The sequence below is a fragment of the Somniosus microcephalus genome, unplaced genomic scaffold, assembly GCF_052327205.1.
Source record: "Somniosus microcephalus isolate GS21.2 unplaced genomic scaffold, FLI_Smic_1.0 unresolved_chr1, whole genome shotgun sequence".
Lineage (NCBI taxonomy): Eukaryota > Metazoa > Chordata > Chondrichthyes > Squaliformes > Somniosidae > Somniosus > Somniosus microcephalus.
The window spans coordinates 47724292-47741973 of NW_028225179.1; the positions used below are offsets into that span (position 1 = coordinate 47724292).

The following is a 17682-nucleotide window of genomic DNA, read 5'->3' on the forward strand; positions in this document are numbered from 1 at the left end:
CTGGTTAGCGAGCGGGATGCACTCAGGGGACTCCTGCATTACCTGCCTGGTCCTCCTCTTCTGTCTGGCGGTCACCCATTCCCTCTCTGCCTGCACACTCCTAAATTGTGGGGTGACCACCTCCAGGAACGTGCTATCTACGTAGCTCTCAGCCTCGCGGATGCACCGCAGTGACTCCAGCCGCCGCTCAAGCTCCGAAACCCGGAGCTCAAGCTGCTGTAGCTGGCGACACTTCCTGCACACGTGGTTGACCAGGCCACGAGAAGCATCCAGGATTTCCCACATTGCACAGGATGTGCAATTCACGGGACTGAGCTGCAGTGCCATGCTTCCATATAATATACTAGCTGAAGTGCCTGGCGGTACCGAGGGTTTTTTGAGGGCATGTTGTTGTTGGAAGAGAGAGAGAGAGCGACTGGGGGGAAGAGAGAGAGCGACTGGGGGGAAGAGAGAGAGCGACTGGGGGGAAGAGAGACAGCGACTGGGGGGAAGAGAGAGAGCGACTGGGGGGAAGAGAGAGAGCGACTGGGGGGAAGAGAGAGAGCGACTGGGGGGAAGAGAGAGCGCGACTGGGGGGAAGAGAGAGTGAGAGACTGGGGGGGAGAGAGAGAGAGAGAGACTGGGGGGGAGAGAGAGAGAGAGAGACCGGGGGAGAGAGAGAGAGAGACTGGGAGAGAGAGAGAGAGAGAGAGAGACTGGGGGGGAGAGAGAGCGAGAGACTGGGGGAGAGAGAGAGAGAGAGACTGGGAGAGAGAGCGAGAGACTGGGGGGGGAGAGAGAGCGAGAGATGGGGGGGAGAGAGAGCGAGAGACTGGGGGAGAGAGAGAGAGACTGGGGGAGAGAGAGCGAGAGACTGGGGGAGAGAGAGCGAGAGACTGGGGGAGAGAGAGCGAGAGACTGGGGGAGAGAGAGCGAGAGACTGGGGGAAAGAGAGCGAGAGACTGGGGAGAGAGAGCGAGAGACTAGGGGAGAGAGAGCGAGAGACTGGGGGAGAGAGAGCGAGAGACTGGGGGAGAGAGAGCGAGAGACTGGGGCAGAGAGAGCGAGAGATTGGGGGAGAGAGAGCGAGAGACTGGGGGAGAGAGAGAGAGAGACTGGGGGAGAGAGAGAGAGAGAGACTGGGGGAGAGAGAGAGAGACTGGGGGGGAGAGAGAGAGAGAGAGACTGGGGGAGAGAGAGAGAGAGAGAGACTGGGGGAGAGAGAGAGAGAGAGACTGGGGGAGAGAGAGAGAGAGAGACTGGGGGGAGAGAGAGAGAGAGAGAGAGACTGGGGGGAGAGAGAGACTGGGAGAGAGAGAGAGAGACGGGGGGAGAGAGAGAGAGACTGGGGGAGGGAGAGAGAGAGAGAGAGACTGGGGGGAGAGAGAGAGAGAGAGACTGGGGAGAGAGAGAGAGAGAGAGAGACTGGGGGAGAGAGAGAGAGAGAGACTGGGGGAGAGAGAGAGAGAGACTGGGGGAGAAGAGAGAGAGACTGGGGGAGAAGAAAGAGAGAGAGAGACTGGGGGGAGACTCACCGCCGCCGCCAACTACTCGCAGCACATTTGCAGCCGGCCGTCTGATGGCGCGGTGCTCCGAGGTCAGGTAAGGAGGAGGGCGGCGGGTAGAGCGGAGCCCTGGGCCTGACCTCCCGCTCGGAGCCCGGGAGCCCCGGGGCGGCGACACTGCCTGCAGCGGGCGGACAGCAGCCCCGAGTCCCCCCTGCGTGAGGAGGAGGAGGGGCTGCGGCGGAAAAGGCTGCCCTGCTCACAGCCATCAAAGCAGGAGCGCATTTCTTCCTCCGGCCGGCCAATCACGGCCTAGCGCTTCAGGCCCAACCGGGCTCTCGGGACGCGACTGAACACGGGGGCGGGGTCAGCGGCCCTGGGTGGACGTGCGCGTGCGCCGTGCGCGTGCCTCCGGGGCTTGTTGTTGTTGGCGGTTGCACTGAGGCTGCAGCGCGAGCGCGAATGAAGTTCGAGCAACTTCCAAGCAGATTGCGTTGTCCTGCCGCTGCCTCAGTTCCGCCCCACCAGCCTTTACAAAGATGGCAGCGGTGGCGCCGCTCGGCTCAGGCCCGCCCGGACAGCCTTTAGAAAGATGGCGGCAATCGCGGGCCGCTTGTTGAGCGGGACGGGAGGTGCCTAGCTCGGGCGTGGCTGGGCAACAGAGGCCGAGGCTTCGAGGCCTGGAAAAACGGTGAAAGGTAGGAAAATTAATGAGGTTAGAGAAAAGATTTACAAATTAATTAACTTTTTTTAAAAACAATTTGTGTTTTAAAAGCAACTTTTTTTTTTGCTGGAAATCTAGATTTGAAAATAAACACGCAGAAAGTGGGAAAAAGAAATGAAGAGTTAGGAATCAAGATGGTGGCCACTCACCTCAGCTCAGAAGGATTAGGCCCGCCCACACATGCACCGATTGGTCAACCGTCAGGTCACTGAACTGTAGGATTGTTCAATCGTCACGTCACTCAACTCTAGGATGGCCCGCCCGCACACGCAATGAACCCGCCCCTGTGACGCAGCGATTGGTCAACCGTCAGGTTGCTCGACTGTACGATTGGTCAACCTTCACGTCACTCAATGCTAATGAGCGGATAATGAGCGGAATTTTGAACGTTTTTTGGATACCGTCTGAACAATTTTTGTCTGACCAAAAAGTAAATACCCTTATGACCATTCCAGAATCATAAGCTTTCTTTTGATATAACACATGTGTAGGTACGCTCTATAACTTTTGAGTGTATAGAGTACATACAGACAGACAGACGGAAGGACAGACAGACAGAAGAGCTCTTTTATAGATATAGATACTATGAACTACCTTGACAGAAATAAACTTAAAAGCTTAACAAAAAGCACTCACCAGCTACTCACCAATCAGCTCCCTTGTGGCGATGTCACTTCTGAATTCTGACGTCCTGTGTTGAGTTCCTCTCACCGACTCTGTGCCTCTTGCAGGTCCGCCGCTCAGCTCCAGTCCCAGGCCTCCTCTCCGCGCTCCTTTTATCCTCCTCTCCCTGACTCTGTGCCTCTCACATGGTGGGGACCTCAGGAGGAGGCCGATGTGGATCATCCAGTCGGCACTTCTGGCTGCAGATGGTTGCAAACGCTTCAGCCTTGTCTTTTGCGCTCACCATCATTGAGGATGGGGATATTCACGGAACCTCCTCCTCCCGTTAGTTGTTTAATGGTCCACCACCATTCACGACTGGATGTGGCAGCACTGCAGAGCTTTGATCTGATCCGTTGATTGTGGGATCGCTTAGCCCTGTCTATAGCATGCTGCTTCCGTTTTTTAGCATGCATGTAGTCCTGTGTTCCAGCTTCCCCAGGTTGGCACCTCATTTTTAGGTATGCCTGGTGCTGCTCCTGGCATGCTCTTCTACACTCCTTATTGAACCAGGATTGGTCCCCTGGCTTGATGGTAATGGTAGAGTGAGGGATATGCCGGGCCATGAGGTTACAGATTGTGGTGGAATACAATTCTGTTGCTGCTGATGGCCCACAGTGCCTCATGGATGCCCAGTTTTGAGCTGCTAGACCTGTTCTGAATCTATCCCATTTAGCACGGTGGTAGTGCCACACAACATGATGGAGGGTGTCCTCAGTGTGAAGACAGGACTTCGTCTCCGCAATGACTGTGCAGTGGTCACTGCTACTAATACTGTCATTGACAGATGCATCTGCGACAGGTAGATTGGTGAGGACGAGGTCAAGTCCCTCATGTTGGTTCTCTCACCACCTGTCGCAGGCCCAGACTGGTAGCTATGTCCTTCAAGATTTGGCCAGTAGTGGTGCTACCGAGCCACTCTTGGTGATGGACTTTGAAGTCCCCCACCCAGAGTACATCCTGTGCCCTTGCTACTCTTAGTGCTTCTTCAACATGGAGGAGTACTGATTCATCAGCTGAGGGAGGGCGGTAGGTGATAATGAGCAGGAGGTTTCCTTGCCCATGCTTGACCTGAAGCCAGAGACTTCATGGGGTCCAGAGTCAATGTTGAGGACTCCCAGGGCCACTCCTTCCCGACTGTATACCACTGTGCCACCACCCCTGGTGGGTCTGTCCTGCCGGTGGGACAGGACATACCCAGGGATGGTGATGGAGGAGTTTGGGACATTGGCTGAAAGATATGATTCTGTGAGTATGACTATGTCAGGCTGTTGCTTGACTAGTCTGTGGGACAGCGGTCCCAATTTTGGCACAAGTCCCCAGATGTTGGTGAGGAGGACTTTGCAGGGTTGACTGGGCTAGGTGTGCCGTTGTCGTGTACATAGCTGGTCCCGAGGTTGATGCCGGGTGGCCCGTCCGGTTTTATTCTTATTATTGTTTTTCATAGTGGTTTGCTACAACTAGGCCATTTCAGAGGGCAGTTAAGAGTCAACCACATTGCTGTCACGTATAGGCCAGACCACGTAAGGACGGCAGATTTCCTTTCCTAAAGTTCATTAGTGAACCAGATGGGTTTTTATGACAATCCGATAGTTTCATGGTTACCATTACTGATACTAGCTTTTTATTCTAGATTTATTTAATTAACTGAATTTAAATTTCTCAGCTGCCGTGGTGAGATTAGAACTAATTTCCCCAGATTATTAGTCCAGTAACATAACCAATATGCTACCATTTCCAGACAATGTTGAAGGGATAATTACTAGTCTTAGCACTTTTCGGGCTACACCGGATCAGGCGTATTCCCCAGACGTTCACCTTCAACTAAAGCTAGAGATAGCCGAATTCTATAAGACGCTTAATTGGGTCTAAAGGTCCAGGCTATCTCTCTCGAAAGGAAAGGAACGACTTGAAGATGTTACCATCCTCCAGATAGCACTATTAATAAGTTTAACTAGGCTGTAACCTTCTGGATATTATGAGGGTCCGGAATACTCCCCCAGAATTCTGTAACTCCTCACCAGTGTACAGAGATTGAGTTCGCAAGTTTGATACAGAAATACTCTGTGAGACAATTCTAAAACTATATAGATTCATTAAAGAACTGACATGTAGTTAACAGCTGGTGATTCAATCGCAACATTAACAGTTCAAAATACAAATAGCTTACAATCATTTTTCTCAGAGATCCTTATTCTCAATCTTAACTTTGTTACATTTTTACATTTCTACTTCTTTCTTAATCCAGGATATCCACCAAAATCAAATAAGAGTACCTTTTGATCCCTGAGACTCAAAGAGTTAAAAACTTACAGAGCCTGCCTCTGAAGTTGAGAATCGCTTGCCCCTTCCAGTGACTTCTGACTTTCTATCTGAAAATTCCATATTTTATACCCTTTTTGTGGTGGTATATCCTTTGAAGTTTTCTGCTGATGTAAGCTAATTATCTCTAGTCATTCTTTCTGTTAACTTCTTTCTAATCTTACTGTCAGTTCAGCTGTTAACTTGCAGAATCCTGTCTCTACCTTTTGGTATTCAAATTTTATTATAAAAATGGTTATGACTGATATATCTATTTGATGCCATTCTTATCAAAGTCTCCTGTTTGTATCTTTTTACACTTAGAACACCTTAACTGGTTGTATTACAGACTCCTGTCTCCGTGGTGTTCCAAGTTCAACACATAAACAATGTGATTGCTTGGTGCATCTATGAATGTAATATTTACAAAGTCTTCTGTTTGTACCTTTTACAATATGTAAATCAAAAACACTTCAACCGAGTACTTGATTTTTTTCCTATTTACTTCAATTGGTTGTAAGCAGACTTCTGTCTCCTTGTTCTAAGTTTAACATAAAACTATTTTACGGCAGGTATTTCTTTTACTTGATGTTGTTTTTTCAAAGGCACATGTTTTTTTTAATGTTCTGTGTTTCTGTTCTAAGTGTTAGTTTTTAACACTTAACTTGGGCATTGCTATTGTGTTTCTTCCAATGTTCAGACATAGAGGAACCTCCAACCTGCTGCTTCAATAGGGCCATTGTCTCAGGTTAAACAACCAATTCCCATTTCAAAAGCTTGTATGGTGTTTACAGCTTGTGTTAACACTTCATCTTATCTCAGAAGCCTGTATTCTGTTTACAGCTTGTGTCGTTGAGGCTTTTAGATTTTTAAACCCAGTTTTCATGTTTTAATAAAATCAGAATTCTGTTCATAGGATGATGTATCTTTCTGAAATATGGCTATTCCTTTACATCTCTGATTCTCTGTAATGCTCTGTGATCCTCTGTAATGCTCTGTGATCTTCTGTGATCCTCTGTAATGCTCTGTGATCCTCTGTAATCCTATGCAATGCTATGTAATCCTATGTAATGCTTCGTAATCCTATGTAATCCTCTGTATTGCTGTTTAATCCTTTGTAATGCCGTATAATCCCATGTAATCTTGTGTAATCCCATGTAATCCTATGCAATGCTGTATAATCCTATGCAATGCCATGTAATGCCGTATAATTCTATGCAATGCCACGTAATGCCAATGTAATGATAGCAAAATACTGCAGATGCTGGAAATCCGAAATAACAACAGAAAATGCCGGAAAAACTCAGCAGGCCAGGCAACATCTGTGGAGAGAAATTAGAGTCGACGTTTCGGGTCTAACCCTTTTTCAAAACGGGAAAGGAAATGAAATAGATCGAAAGGCAGGGCTGGGAGAGAACAAAAGAAGTGAAGAGACATTAAGAGGTATTCAAAACCAGACGAGATGGTGATGGGACTAGTGGAGACAAAAGACGGCTCAGATTAGGTGTGAAATGGTCTGGCAGAATGGGAGACAGCTGCCATGTGGGAGAGAGAAAAAAAGGAAAGGGGGGGGGAGGGAAAAAACAAAACAAAAGGGTGGATAAAAAATATAAGTAAAAATGTAATAGGGGCCGAGGTTATGATCTGAAATTGCTAAACTCGATATTGAGTCCGGAAGGCTGTAAAGTGCCTAATCGGAAGATGAGGTGCTGTTCCTCGAGCTTACGTTGAGCTTCCGTGGAACAATGCAAGAGGCCGCGGACGGTGAGGTCCGAGTGGGAATGGAGCGGTGAATTAAAATGACAGGCGACCGGAAACTCGGGTCATCCTTACGGACTGAATGGAGGTGTTCCACAATCCTATGTAATGCTATGTAATGCCATATAATCCTATGCAATGCCACGTAATGCCATAATCCTATACAATGCTATATAATCCTATGCAATGTTATTATACCATATAATCCTATGCAATGCTATATAATCCTGGTGTGGAGATGCCGGTGTTGGACTGGGGTGGACAAATGTAAGAAGTCACACAACACCAGGTTATAGTCCAACAGCTTTATTTGAAATCACAAGCTTTCGGAGCGCTGCTACTTCGTCAGGTGAAGTGGAGAAATGCATAAAGACACAGCTTATATAGTCAAAGAATAACCTTGGCAGAGAGATAATCACAGCAATCAAAGGTGTGAATGATGTCCAAACAGGTCAGTCAGGAAAACATTACATCAAAGAACAATGAGGTGGGGTCACAAGGGGTCAAATGTTGCAGATGCTGGGGTCTGTCTGAAAAACAAAAAAACAGACAAAAAACATTTTTTTTTTGCTGGAAATCACAGCAGGTCCAGCTGCATCTGTGTAGAGAGAACACAAGCCAACGACGACTCGAGTCTGGATGACCCTACGTCAGGTGGGGTTACATGTAGCGTGACATGAACCCAAGATCCCGGTTGAGGCCATCCTCATGGGTGCGGAACTTGGCTATCAGTTTCTGCTCTACGATTTTGCATTGTCGTGTGTCTCGAAGGCTGCCTTGGAGAATGCTTACCCGAAGATCGGAGGCTGAATGTCCTTGACTGCTGAACGTATGAGGTAGACAACATTGGCCAAGTCACATGAGTATGTACCATGTACCTGGTGGGTGGTGTCCTCACGTGTGATGATGGTACCTGTGTTGATGATCTGGCATGTCTTGCAGAGGTTGCCGTGGCAGGGTTGTGTGGTGTCGTGGTCGCTGTTCTCCTGAAAGCTGGGTAATTTGCTGCGAACGATGGTCTGTTTGAGGTTAGGCGGCTGTTTGAAGGCGAGTAGTGGAGGCGTGGGGATGGCCTTAGCGAGGTATTCGTCATCATCGATGACATGTTGAAGGCTGCGAAGAACATGGCGTAGTTTCTCCGCTCCGGGGAAGTACTGGATGACGAAGGGTACTCTGCTGGTTGTGTCCCGTGTTTGTCTTCTGAGGAGGTCTATGTGATTTTTCACTGTGGCCCGTCGGAACTGTCGATCGACGAGTCGAGCATCATATCCCGTTCTTACGAGGGCGTCTTTCAGCGTCTGTAGGTGTCCATTGCGTTCCTCCTCGTCTGAGCAGATCCTGTGTATTCGCAGATGTGCGGGTTAGGTTGATTGGCTATGATAAATTGACCCTTAGTGTTAGGGGGATTAAATACGTGGGGTTACGGGGATAGAGTGGGATATGTGTTGGTGTAGGGGTTACGGGGATCGGGTGGGATATGTGTCGGTGCAGGCTCGATGGGCCGAAATGGCCTCTACCTGCACTGTGGGGTTTCTGTGATAGGGGATAGCTTCTTTAACGTGGTTAGGGTGGAAGCTGGAGAAGTGGAGCATCGTGAGGTTGTCCGTGGGCTTGCGGTAGAGTGAAGTGCTGAGGTGTCCGTCTTTGATGGAGATTCGTGTGTCCAAGAATGAAACCGATGCTGAGGAGTAGTCCATGGTGAGTTTGATGGTGGGATGGAACTTGTTGATGTTATCGTGTAGTCTTTTCAGTGATTCTTCGCTGTGGGTCCATAGGAAGAAAATGTCGTCGATGTATCTGGTGTATAGCGTTGGTTGGAGATCCTGTGCAGCGAAGAAGTCTTGCTCGAACTAATCCTATGCAATGTTATGTAATGCCATATAATCCTATGCAAAGCCATGTAATGCCATATCATCCTCTGCAATGCTATGTAATCCTGTGTAATGTTATGTAATGCCATATAATCCTATGCAATGCTATATAATCCTATGCAATGTTATGTAATGCCATATAATCCTATGCAAAGCCATGTAATGCCATATCATCCTCTGCAATGCTATGTAATCCTGTGTAATGTTATGTAATGCCATATAATCCTATGCAATGCTATATAATCCTATGCAATGCTATGTAATGCCATACGATCCTATGCAATGTTATGCCATACAATCCTGTGCAATGTTATGTAATGCCATACAATCCTCTGCAATGCCATATAATCCTCTGCAATGCTCTGTAATCCTGTGTAATGCTATGTCAGGGGGGTTAAAACTACAGGGGCCATTGCCCCGACGTGCCACGCCCCTGGGCCAATAGGAATGCACGTCGGTGTTGACGCATGGAGTCCAAGGCGATGGCTTCATCCATTCAACTCCTCGCTGGGCAAGATGGCGGAAGCGGCACCGAGGTGGGAAACGTCCGCCCGCTGGCTGGCCTGCGGCCTGGGCATCACGCTGTCGCTCTACGCCTACCACGTCGAGACGTCGAAGGAGCGGGACGCGGCCTACCGGGCCATGTGCGACTTCAGCGACTCCATCAGCTGCTCCAAAGTCTTCACCTCCCGGTAAGCGGCGGTGGGAGACCGCCACCATTAAAACTCGGCTTGGAGGGGAGACGGCGCTGCTGATTGGCCAGCGCGCTTGCCCATCAACCGCCTCTCCCGTATCTGCGGGCGCTGATTGGTCGTCGCGCCTGCCCGTCAACCGCCTCCCCCGCCCCACCAGCATCCGCGGACGCTGATTGGACGGCGCCGATCTCCTGACCAGCGACGCCCGCCTTCGCGCTCTGATTGGTCCGCGTTCCTGCCCATCAACCGCCTCTCCCCGAACGCTGGGCGTTGATTGGACGGCGCGCCTGCCCATCAACTAGGCCCGTCTTCTGATTGGACGGAACCGTGCCACACGCCCCATCCTATTCCAGGGAGCTTAAGCCACGTTGCCTTTCTCCAGGTGCCGCCCCCTTGGCCACCTGGGTTGGGAGTTCAACAGGTGAATTAGCCAGAAGTGACTCATTTGCTTGATTTAAATCAGACTGTTAATTCAGTAACATCCTGGAGTTTAGTTATACCTATAAAAAGTAAAAATGCTCTTTTTTTTTAACCATAACGAGCACCGCTCCAAGTGACAATAGCGCCACACAAGTGCCAGGCAATGACCATCTCCAACAAGCGAGAGTCTAACATAAGAACATAAGAAATAGGAGCAGGAGTAGGCCAATCGGCCCCTCGAGCCTGCTCCGCCATTCAATAAGATCATGGCTGATCTGATCCTAACCGCCAATCCACTATCACGGAACCATCTCCTGAATCTAACAGAATTAGACACACGAAATAGGAGCAGGATCAGGCTACACGGCCCCTGGGCCCGCTCCGCTACCCACAGGGCCATGACCGATCCGAACCTAGACTCATGTCCAAATTCCTGCCCGCTCCCCGTAACCTTTAATTCCCTTTACCCCACCGTCAACATCCTGGGGGTCACCATTGACCAGAAACTTAACTGGACCAGCCACATAAATACTGTGGCAGCAAGAGCAGGTCAGAGGCTGGGTATTCTGCGGCAAGTGTCTCACCTCCTGACTCCCCAAAGACTTTCCACCATCTACAGGGCACAAGTCAGGAGTGTGATGGAATACTCTCCACTTGCCTGGATGAGTGCAGCTCCAACAACACTCAAGAAGCTCGACACCGCCCAGGGTAAAGCAGAGCCCGCTTGATCGGCACCCCATCCACCACCTTAAACATTCACTCCCTCCGCCACTGGTGTACCGTGTCCGCAGTGTGTACCATCTACAAGATGCACTGCAGCAACTCGCCAAGGCTTCTTCGGCAGCACCTCTCAAACCTGCGACCTCTTCCACCTAGAAGGACAAGGGCAGCAGGCGCATGGGAACACCACCACCTCCAAATTCCCCTCCAAGTCGCACACCATCCTGACTTGGAAATATATCGGCCGTTCCTTCATCGTCGCTGGGTCAAAATCCTGGAACTCCCTCCCTAACAGCACTGTGGGAGGACCTTCACCACACGGACTGCAGCGGTTCAAGAAGGTGGCTCACCACCACCTTCTCAAGGCGATGGGCAATAACTGCTGGCGTTGCCAGCGACGCACACATCCCTTGAATGAATTTAAAAAAAGATAAATCCCAGAGTGTTTTTTTTAATACATAACCTTTTGCAAATCTATATATCATACAAGAATGAACTTGCATTTATATAAAGCGTCTTTTGCAACCTCGGGATGTCCGCAAAGAACTTTACAGCCAATTAAGTACTTTTTGAAATATAGTCACTGTTGTAATGTAGGAAATGCGGAAGCCAATTTGCACACAGCAAGCTCCCACACACAGCAATGTGATAATGACCAGATAATCTGTTTTTGAGATTTTGGTTGAGGGATAGGTATTGGCCGCAGGACACCGGGGAGAACTCCCCCTGCTCTTCTTCTAAATAGTGCCATGGGATCTTTTATGTCCACCTGAGAGAGCAGACAGAGCCTCGGTTTAACATCGCATCTGAAAGACAGTGCAGCGCTCCCTCAGTACTGCCCCTCCGACAGTGCAGCGCTCCCTCAGTATTGCCCCTCCGACAGTGCAGCGCTCCCTCAGTACTGCCCCTCCGACAGTGCAGCGCTCCCTCAGTACTGCCCCTCCGACAGTGCAGCGCTCCCTCATTACTGCCCCTCCGACAGTGCGGCGCTCCCTCAGTACTGCCCCTCCGACAGTGCAGCGCTCCCTCAGTACTGACCCTCCGACAGTGCCGCACTCCCTCAGTACTGCCCCTCCGACAGTGCAGCGCTCCCTCAGTACTGCCCCTCCGACAGTGCAGCGCTCCCTCAGTACTGACCCTCCGACAGTGCAGCTTTCCCTCAGTACTGCCCCTCCGACAGTGCAGCGCTCCCTCGGTACTGACCCTCCGACAGTGCAGCGCTCCCTCAGTACTGCCCCTCCGACAGTGCAGCGCTCCCTCAGTACTGCCCCTCCGACAGTGCAGCTTTCCCTCAGTACTGCCCCTCCGACAGTGCAGCGCTCCCTCGGTACTGCCCCTCCGACAGTGCGGCGCTCCCTCAGTACTGCCCCTCCGACAGTGCGGCGCTCCCTCAGTACTGACCCTCCGACAGTGCAGCGCTCCCTCGGTACTGACCCTCCGACAGTGCAGCGCTCCCTCGGTACTGACCCTCCGACAGTGCAGCGCTCCCCTCACTAAAGGTAAATGGAAGTGTCGGCCTGAATAATGGTGCATGAGTCTCTGGAATGGTGATCGAACCCATAACCTCAGAGGTGACCGTGCTAGCAACTGAGCCGCGATTGGCACCGCCATATAGGGCGGTGAGTAGCAATGTTCCCCGCAAATTTGTCCGCGCCTGCGCATTTTTTCCAGTTTAAATGCCGGCTCTCTGGCTGCGCGAGACCCCTGGAGCGCTGCGCAACTTACCGGGAACATTTGCGAGCAGTAGCATTGGCGATGTCGATTGTGATTTCTACTGTTCTAACTGTCAAGCTGAAACTTCTTGACCCAGAGAGCGGTGAGAACGTGGAACCACAGGGAGCGGTTGAGGCGAATAGCAGCGATGCAATTCACGGGGAAGCTGGATAAACACGAGGGAGAAAGGAATAGAGCGATATGTGGATGGGGTGAGATGGAGAGGGGCTGCGAGGAGGCTCGTGTGGAGCAGAAACTCCGGCGTGCACCTGTTGGGCCGAATGGCCCGTTTCTGTCCTGTGAAATTCTACGTAATCGCTAACTAACCGCTAACTCTAACCACTAACCCTCAACCCTAACCAGTGCCCCTAAATTGTGCGCTCTGTGTAACTTATCAAAAACCTTCTGTCTACATTTCTACAGATCCTGGCTTCCTTGCTTCTGTCACACTATAGCCTCCTGCCTCCTCATTTCTAACGGAAACTGCCTGTGGCAGTGTCACGCTGTAATTCCACACTCCCACCAGTGGAGGGGCTACTTCACGTCTCCCCGCTCACGAGCCTGGACTGCATAGATTTCCCCCCCCCCGCCTGCCTCAGCCACCTCTACTTCCTAAACTTGCTGTAAGTTTTACTACGTAACTGTGAATCATAACATAAAATCAAAGTGGGCTTAATAAGGATAGAATTTGCATTTATATAACGACTTTCAATGACCTTGGGACGTCCCGAAGCGCTTTACAGCCAATGAAGTACTTTCGAAGTGCAGTCACTATTGTAATTTTGGGAACTGGGCAGCCAATCGGCGCACAGCAAGCTCCCACAAAGAGCAATGCAATGATCTGTTTTTTTTAATGATGTTGGTTGAAGGATGAATATTGGCCCCAGTACACCGGGGAGAACTCCCCCTGCTCCTCTTCCCATAGGGGCTGTGGGATCCTTTGCACTCCACCTTAGTGGGCAGATGCGGCCCTCGGTTTATCGTCTCATCCGAAAGACGACAGTACTGCCCCTCCGAAATGCGGCGCTCCCTCAGTACTGCACCTCCGACAGTGCAGCACTCCCTCAGTACTGCCCCTCCCACAGTGCAGCGCTCCCTCAGTACTGCCCCTCCGATGGTGCAGTGCTCCCTCAGTACTGGCCCTCCGACAGTGCAGCACTCCCTCAGTACTGCCCCTCTGACAGTGCGGCGCTCCCTCAGTACTGCCCCTCCCACAGTGCAGCGCTCCCTCAGTACTGCACCTCCGACAGTGCGGCGCTCCCTCAGTACTGCCCCTCCCACAGTGCAGCGCTCCCTCAGTACTGCCCCTCCGATGGTGCAGCGCTCCCTCAGTACTGCCCCTCTGACAGTGCAGCGCTCTCTCAGCACTGGCACAAGGGGTGTTGGCCTGGTTTATGAGTGTATGTGGGGCTCGAACCCATGACCTGAGTCGGAGAGGAGAGAGCGAGACCCACTGAGCCACGGCTGACAGTTGAAATAATTGGGAGTACAGCAGGGCACAAAGTCCGGATTGTGAAGGGCACCAGGAAGGATTTTTTTCCGCAGTACTTGTGATGTAGTAAAAATGTCCCAGAGGGGGTTGGACACCGAGCCAGAAACCACACTCGCCCCCTCTCTTCCTCCCTCTCCCCACCCCTCTCCCCCCCCCTCCCCCTCCCCCTCCCCCCTCCGTCTCCCCCTCCTCTCCCTCCGTCTCTCCCTCCGTCTCCCCCTCCTCTCCCTCCGTCTCACCCATCTCCTGTCCCTCTCCCTCCCCCTCTCTCCCTCCCCCTCTCTCCCTCCCCCTCTCTCCCTCCATCCCCCCTCCCTACCCCCTCTCTCCCTCCCCCCTCTCTCCCTCCCCCCTCTCTCCCTCCCTCCCCTCTCTCCCTCCCTCCCCTCTCTCCCTCCCTCCCCTCTCTCCCTCCCCCCCTCCCTCCCCCCCTCCCTCCCCCTCTCCCTCCCCCTCCCCTCTCCCTCCCCCCCTCCCTCCCTCCCTCTCCCCCCTCCCTCTCCGTCCCTCTCTCCCCCTCTCTCTCCCTCCCCCTCCTCTCTCCCTCACCCTCCTCTCTCCCTCCCTCCCTCTCCCTCCCCCTCCCGCTCCGTCCCTCTCTCCCCTCCGTCTCCCCCTCCCCTCTGTCTCCCCGTCTCTCTCGCGCTGTCTCTTGCTCCCTGTCCCCCTTGATCAGAGGTCAGTGGTGCTGTTTGCTCAGGTAATCTGTTGAGTCTAAAGTCCCGGGCTGCTTTGAATACATCGGTTGCACCACAAAATAAATTCTTCTCAATTTTTAGATTTTGCCCGTCGCAGTACGGACAAAATATTGGCTGGGGGAGGGGGCAGCGGTGAGGGGGTGGTGTGAGGGGTGTCATGCTTTGTTTAAAATTAAAATCCTGCCTACGTGTTGTCTGGAGAGGGAAGAGCTGTCTCGTGGGGTGAGGGGTTGGCGTCATGTGCGAGATTCAGGCTGCAGATGTTCTGGCCGCCAGATGTTTCACCGGGGGAGGGGAGGGAGATCAAGCGGACCGACACAGAACGGGTCCTGGTTAATGAGCCGCCCCGACTGGTTAGCTGGTCTAGTGAAGGCTGATCAGATCCAGGTGCGTGCGCACGAGAGAGAGAGAGAGAAACGTTAATAATTTTTGACATATATACGTGTTCTCGGGATGAGGGCATCGCTGGCGCGGATGGCATTTCCGAACCGTCTCCCGGTTAACCCTGGAGAAGCTGGTGGTGGGACTCCCATTTCTCCAGCACTTGTCAGGACGTCCCAAAGCGCCGTACTGCCCGATAGATCCTCCTCCTCAGCTGACGGTTCTCTCTGTTGCAGGTGGGGCCGTGGTTTTGGGATCCTGGGCGGCCTGCTGGGGCATGACAGCATCTTGAACCAAACCAACAGCGTGTACGGACTCCTGTTCTACCTCTTGCAGCTGCTGCTAAGTAAGGAACGTCTTCTCTACGTTACGCATGGAGGCGGGAGAGAGGCGGCCTCACACAGAGAGAGAGGGACTGAGAGACACCAGTCAGTGTATAGATATCTCCCTGAGAGAGAGGGACTGAGAGACACCAGTCAAGGTACAGATATCTCCCCGAGAGAGAGGGACTGAGAGACACCAGTCAGTGTACAGATATCTCCCTGAGAGAGAGGGACTGATAGACACCAGTCAGTGTACAGATATCTCCCTGAGAGAGAGGGGGGACTGAGCGACACCAGTCAGTGTACAGATATCTCCCTGAGAGAGAGGGACTGATAGACACCAGTCAGTGTAGATATCTTCCTGAGAGAGAGGGGCTGAGAGACACCAGTCAGTGTACAGATATCTCCCTGAGGGAGAGGGGCTGAGAGACACCAGTCAGTGTACAGATATCTCCCTGAGAGAGAGGGACTGAGAGACACCAGTCAGTGTACAGATATCTCCCTGAGAGAGAGGGGCTGAGAGACACCAGTCAGTGTACAGATATCTCCCTGAGAGAGGGGACTGAGAGACACCAGTCAGTGTACAGATATCTCCCTGAGAGAGAGGGACTGAGAGACACCAGTCAGTGTACAGATATCTCCCTGAGAGAGGGGACTGAGAGACACCAGTCAGTGTACAGATATCACCCTGAGAGAGGGGGGACTGAGCGACACCAGTCAGTGTACAGATATCTCCCTCAGGGAGACGGACTGAGAGACACCAGTCAGTGTACAGATATCTCCCTGAGAGAGAGGGACTGAGAGACACCAGTCAGTGTACAGATATCTCCCTGAGGGAGAGGGGACTGAGACACCAGTCAGTGTACAGATATCTCACTGAGAGGGAGGGGACTGGGAGACACCAGTCAGTGTACAGATATCTCTCTGAGGGAGAGTGGACTGAGAGACACCAGTCAGTGTACAGACATCTCCCTGGGTGAGAAGGGACTGAGAGACACCAGTCAGTGTACAGATATCTCCCTGAGGGAGAGGGACTGAGAGACACCAGTCAGTGTACAGATATCTCCCTGAGAGAGAGGGACTGAGAGACACCAGTCAGTGTACAGATATCTCCCTGAGAGAGAGGGGGGACTGAGCGACACCAGTCAGTGTACAGATATCTCCCTCAGGGAGACGGACTGAGAGACACCAGTCAGTGTACAGATATCTCCCTGAGAGAGAGGGACTGAGAGACACCAGTCAGTGTACAGATATCTCCCTGAGGGAGAGGGACTGAGAGACACCTGTCAGTGTACAGATATCTCCCTGAGAGAGAGGGACTGAGAGACACCAGTCAGTGTACAGATATCTCCCTTAGGGAGAGGGACTGAGAGACACCAGTCAGTGTACTGATATCACCCTGTGAGAGAGGGACTGAGAGACAGCAGTCAAGGTACAGATATCACCCTGAGAGAGAGAGGACTGAGAGACTCCAGTCAGTGTACAGATATCTCCCTGAGAGAGAGGGAGTGAGAGACACCAGTCAGTGTACAGATATCTCCCTGAGGGAGAGGGGACTGAGGTACACCAGCCAGTGTACAGATATCTCCCTGAGGGAGAGGGACTGGGAGACACCAGTCAGTGTACAGATATCTCCCTGAGAGAGTGGGACTGAGAGACATCAGTCAGTGTACAGATATCTCCCTGAGAGAGTGGGACTGAGAGACACCAGTCAGTGTACAGATATCTCCCTGAGATAGAGAGGGGACTGGGAGATACCAGTTAGTATACAGATATCTCCCTGAGAGAGAAGGACTGAGAGACACCAGTCAGTGTGCGACTCTGTACACTGTGCATGCGTTTGCCTCCTGCTGTATTCACGTTACTGACTCCTCCTTTTCCCCACCCAGGTTTGACCGGGAGTGCCATGGCAGCCATCGCCCTCGTGAGTTCCTCCGTAGTGTCGCTGGCCGGCTCGCTGTACCTGGCCTACATCCTGGTGTTCGTCCTGCATGACTTCTGCCTTGTCTGTGTGACCACCTACGCCCTCAACCTGCTGCTCTTCATCCTCAACTACCGGAGGCTCGTCCACCTCAACAGCGCCTGGCAAAGCGGGAGGAGCAAACGGGAGTGACCGAGGGGGGAGGGGCCAGCGGGGGTGACCGAGGGGGAGGGGAGGGGCCAGCGGGGAACCCCTCCTCCACATCCTACAATAATGGCTGTCTTTTTTAAATGTCTGTCTGTGCCGAATGATCAGAAACTGAATGCTTGTTCTGTAATTATAACTTCACTACACAAGTATACTCAGTATTAATATATATATACATTTATACAAAGGCCTTTTCAGCATGCTCATTGTTACCCTATCCCCACCCCCATGCAGGAGAAGGGGGAGAAACTCACTCCACAGTGCTACCAGCTGGCCGGAGGCTGCCACTGCGCCGTGACGGTTGACATTGC

General features: G+C 51.9%; 2 protein-coding genes across 2 annotated transcripts in view; one reads left to right on the plus strand and one right to left on the minus strand.

Moving 5' to 3' along the window:
• Positions 1–7220: 7220 nt before the first annotated feature.
• The window catches only part of LOC147094908 (uncharacterized), an 84453-nt gene continuing 73991 nt past the window's right edge, over positions 7221–17682 (minus strand). Inside the window, exon 5 of the mRNA XM_085974535.1 lies at positions 7221–7460. Coding sequence (XP_085830661.1) covers position 7460 — 1 coding nt within the window. The 3' untranslated portion in view covers positions 7221–7459. The remainder of the gene's footprint in view (positions 7461–17682) is intronic.
• Positions 9272–17558, plus strand: LOC147094909 (vitamin K epoxide reductase complex subunit 1-like protein 1). Its single transcript, XM_085974532.1, has 3 exons — positions 9272–9493; positions 15157–15266; positions 17133–17558. The coding sequence occupies exons 1-3, from the start codon at positions 9318–9320 to the stop codon at positions 17354–17356; spliced, it is 510 nt and encodes a 169-aa protein (XP_085830658.1). The 5' UTR covers positions 9272–9317; the 3' UTR covers positions 17357–17558.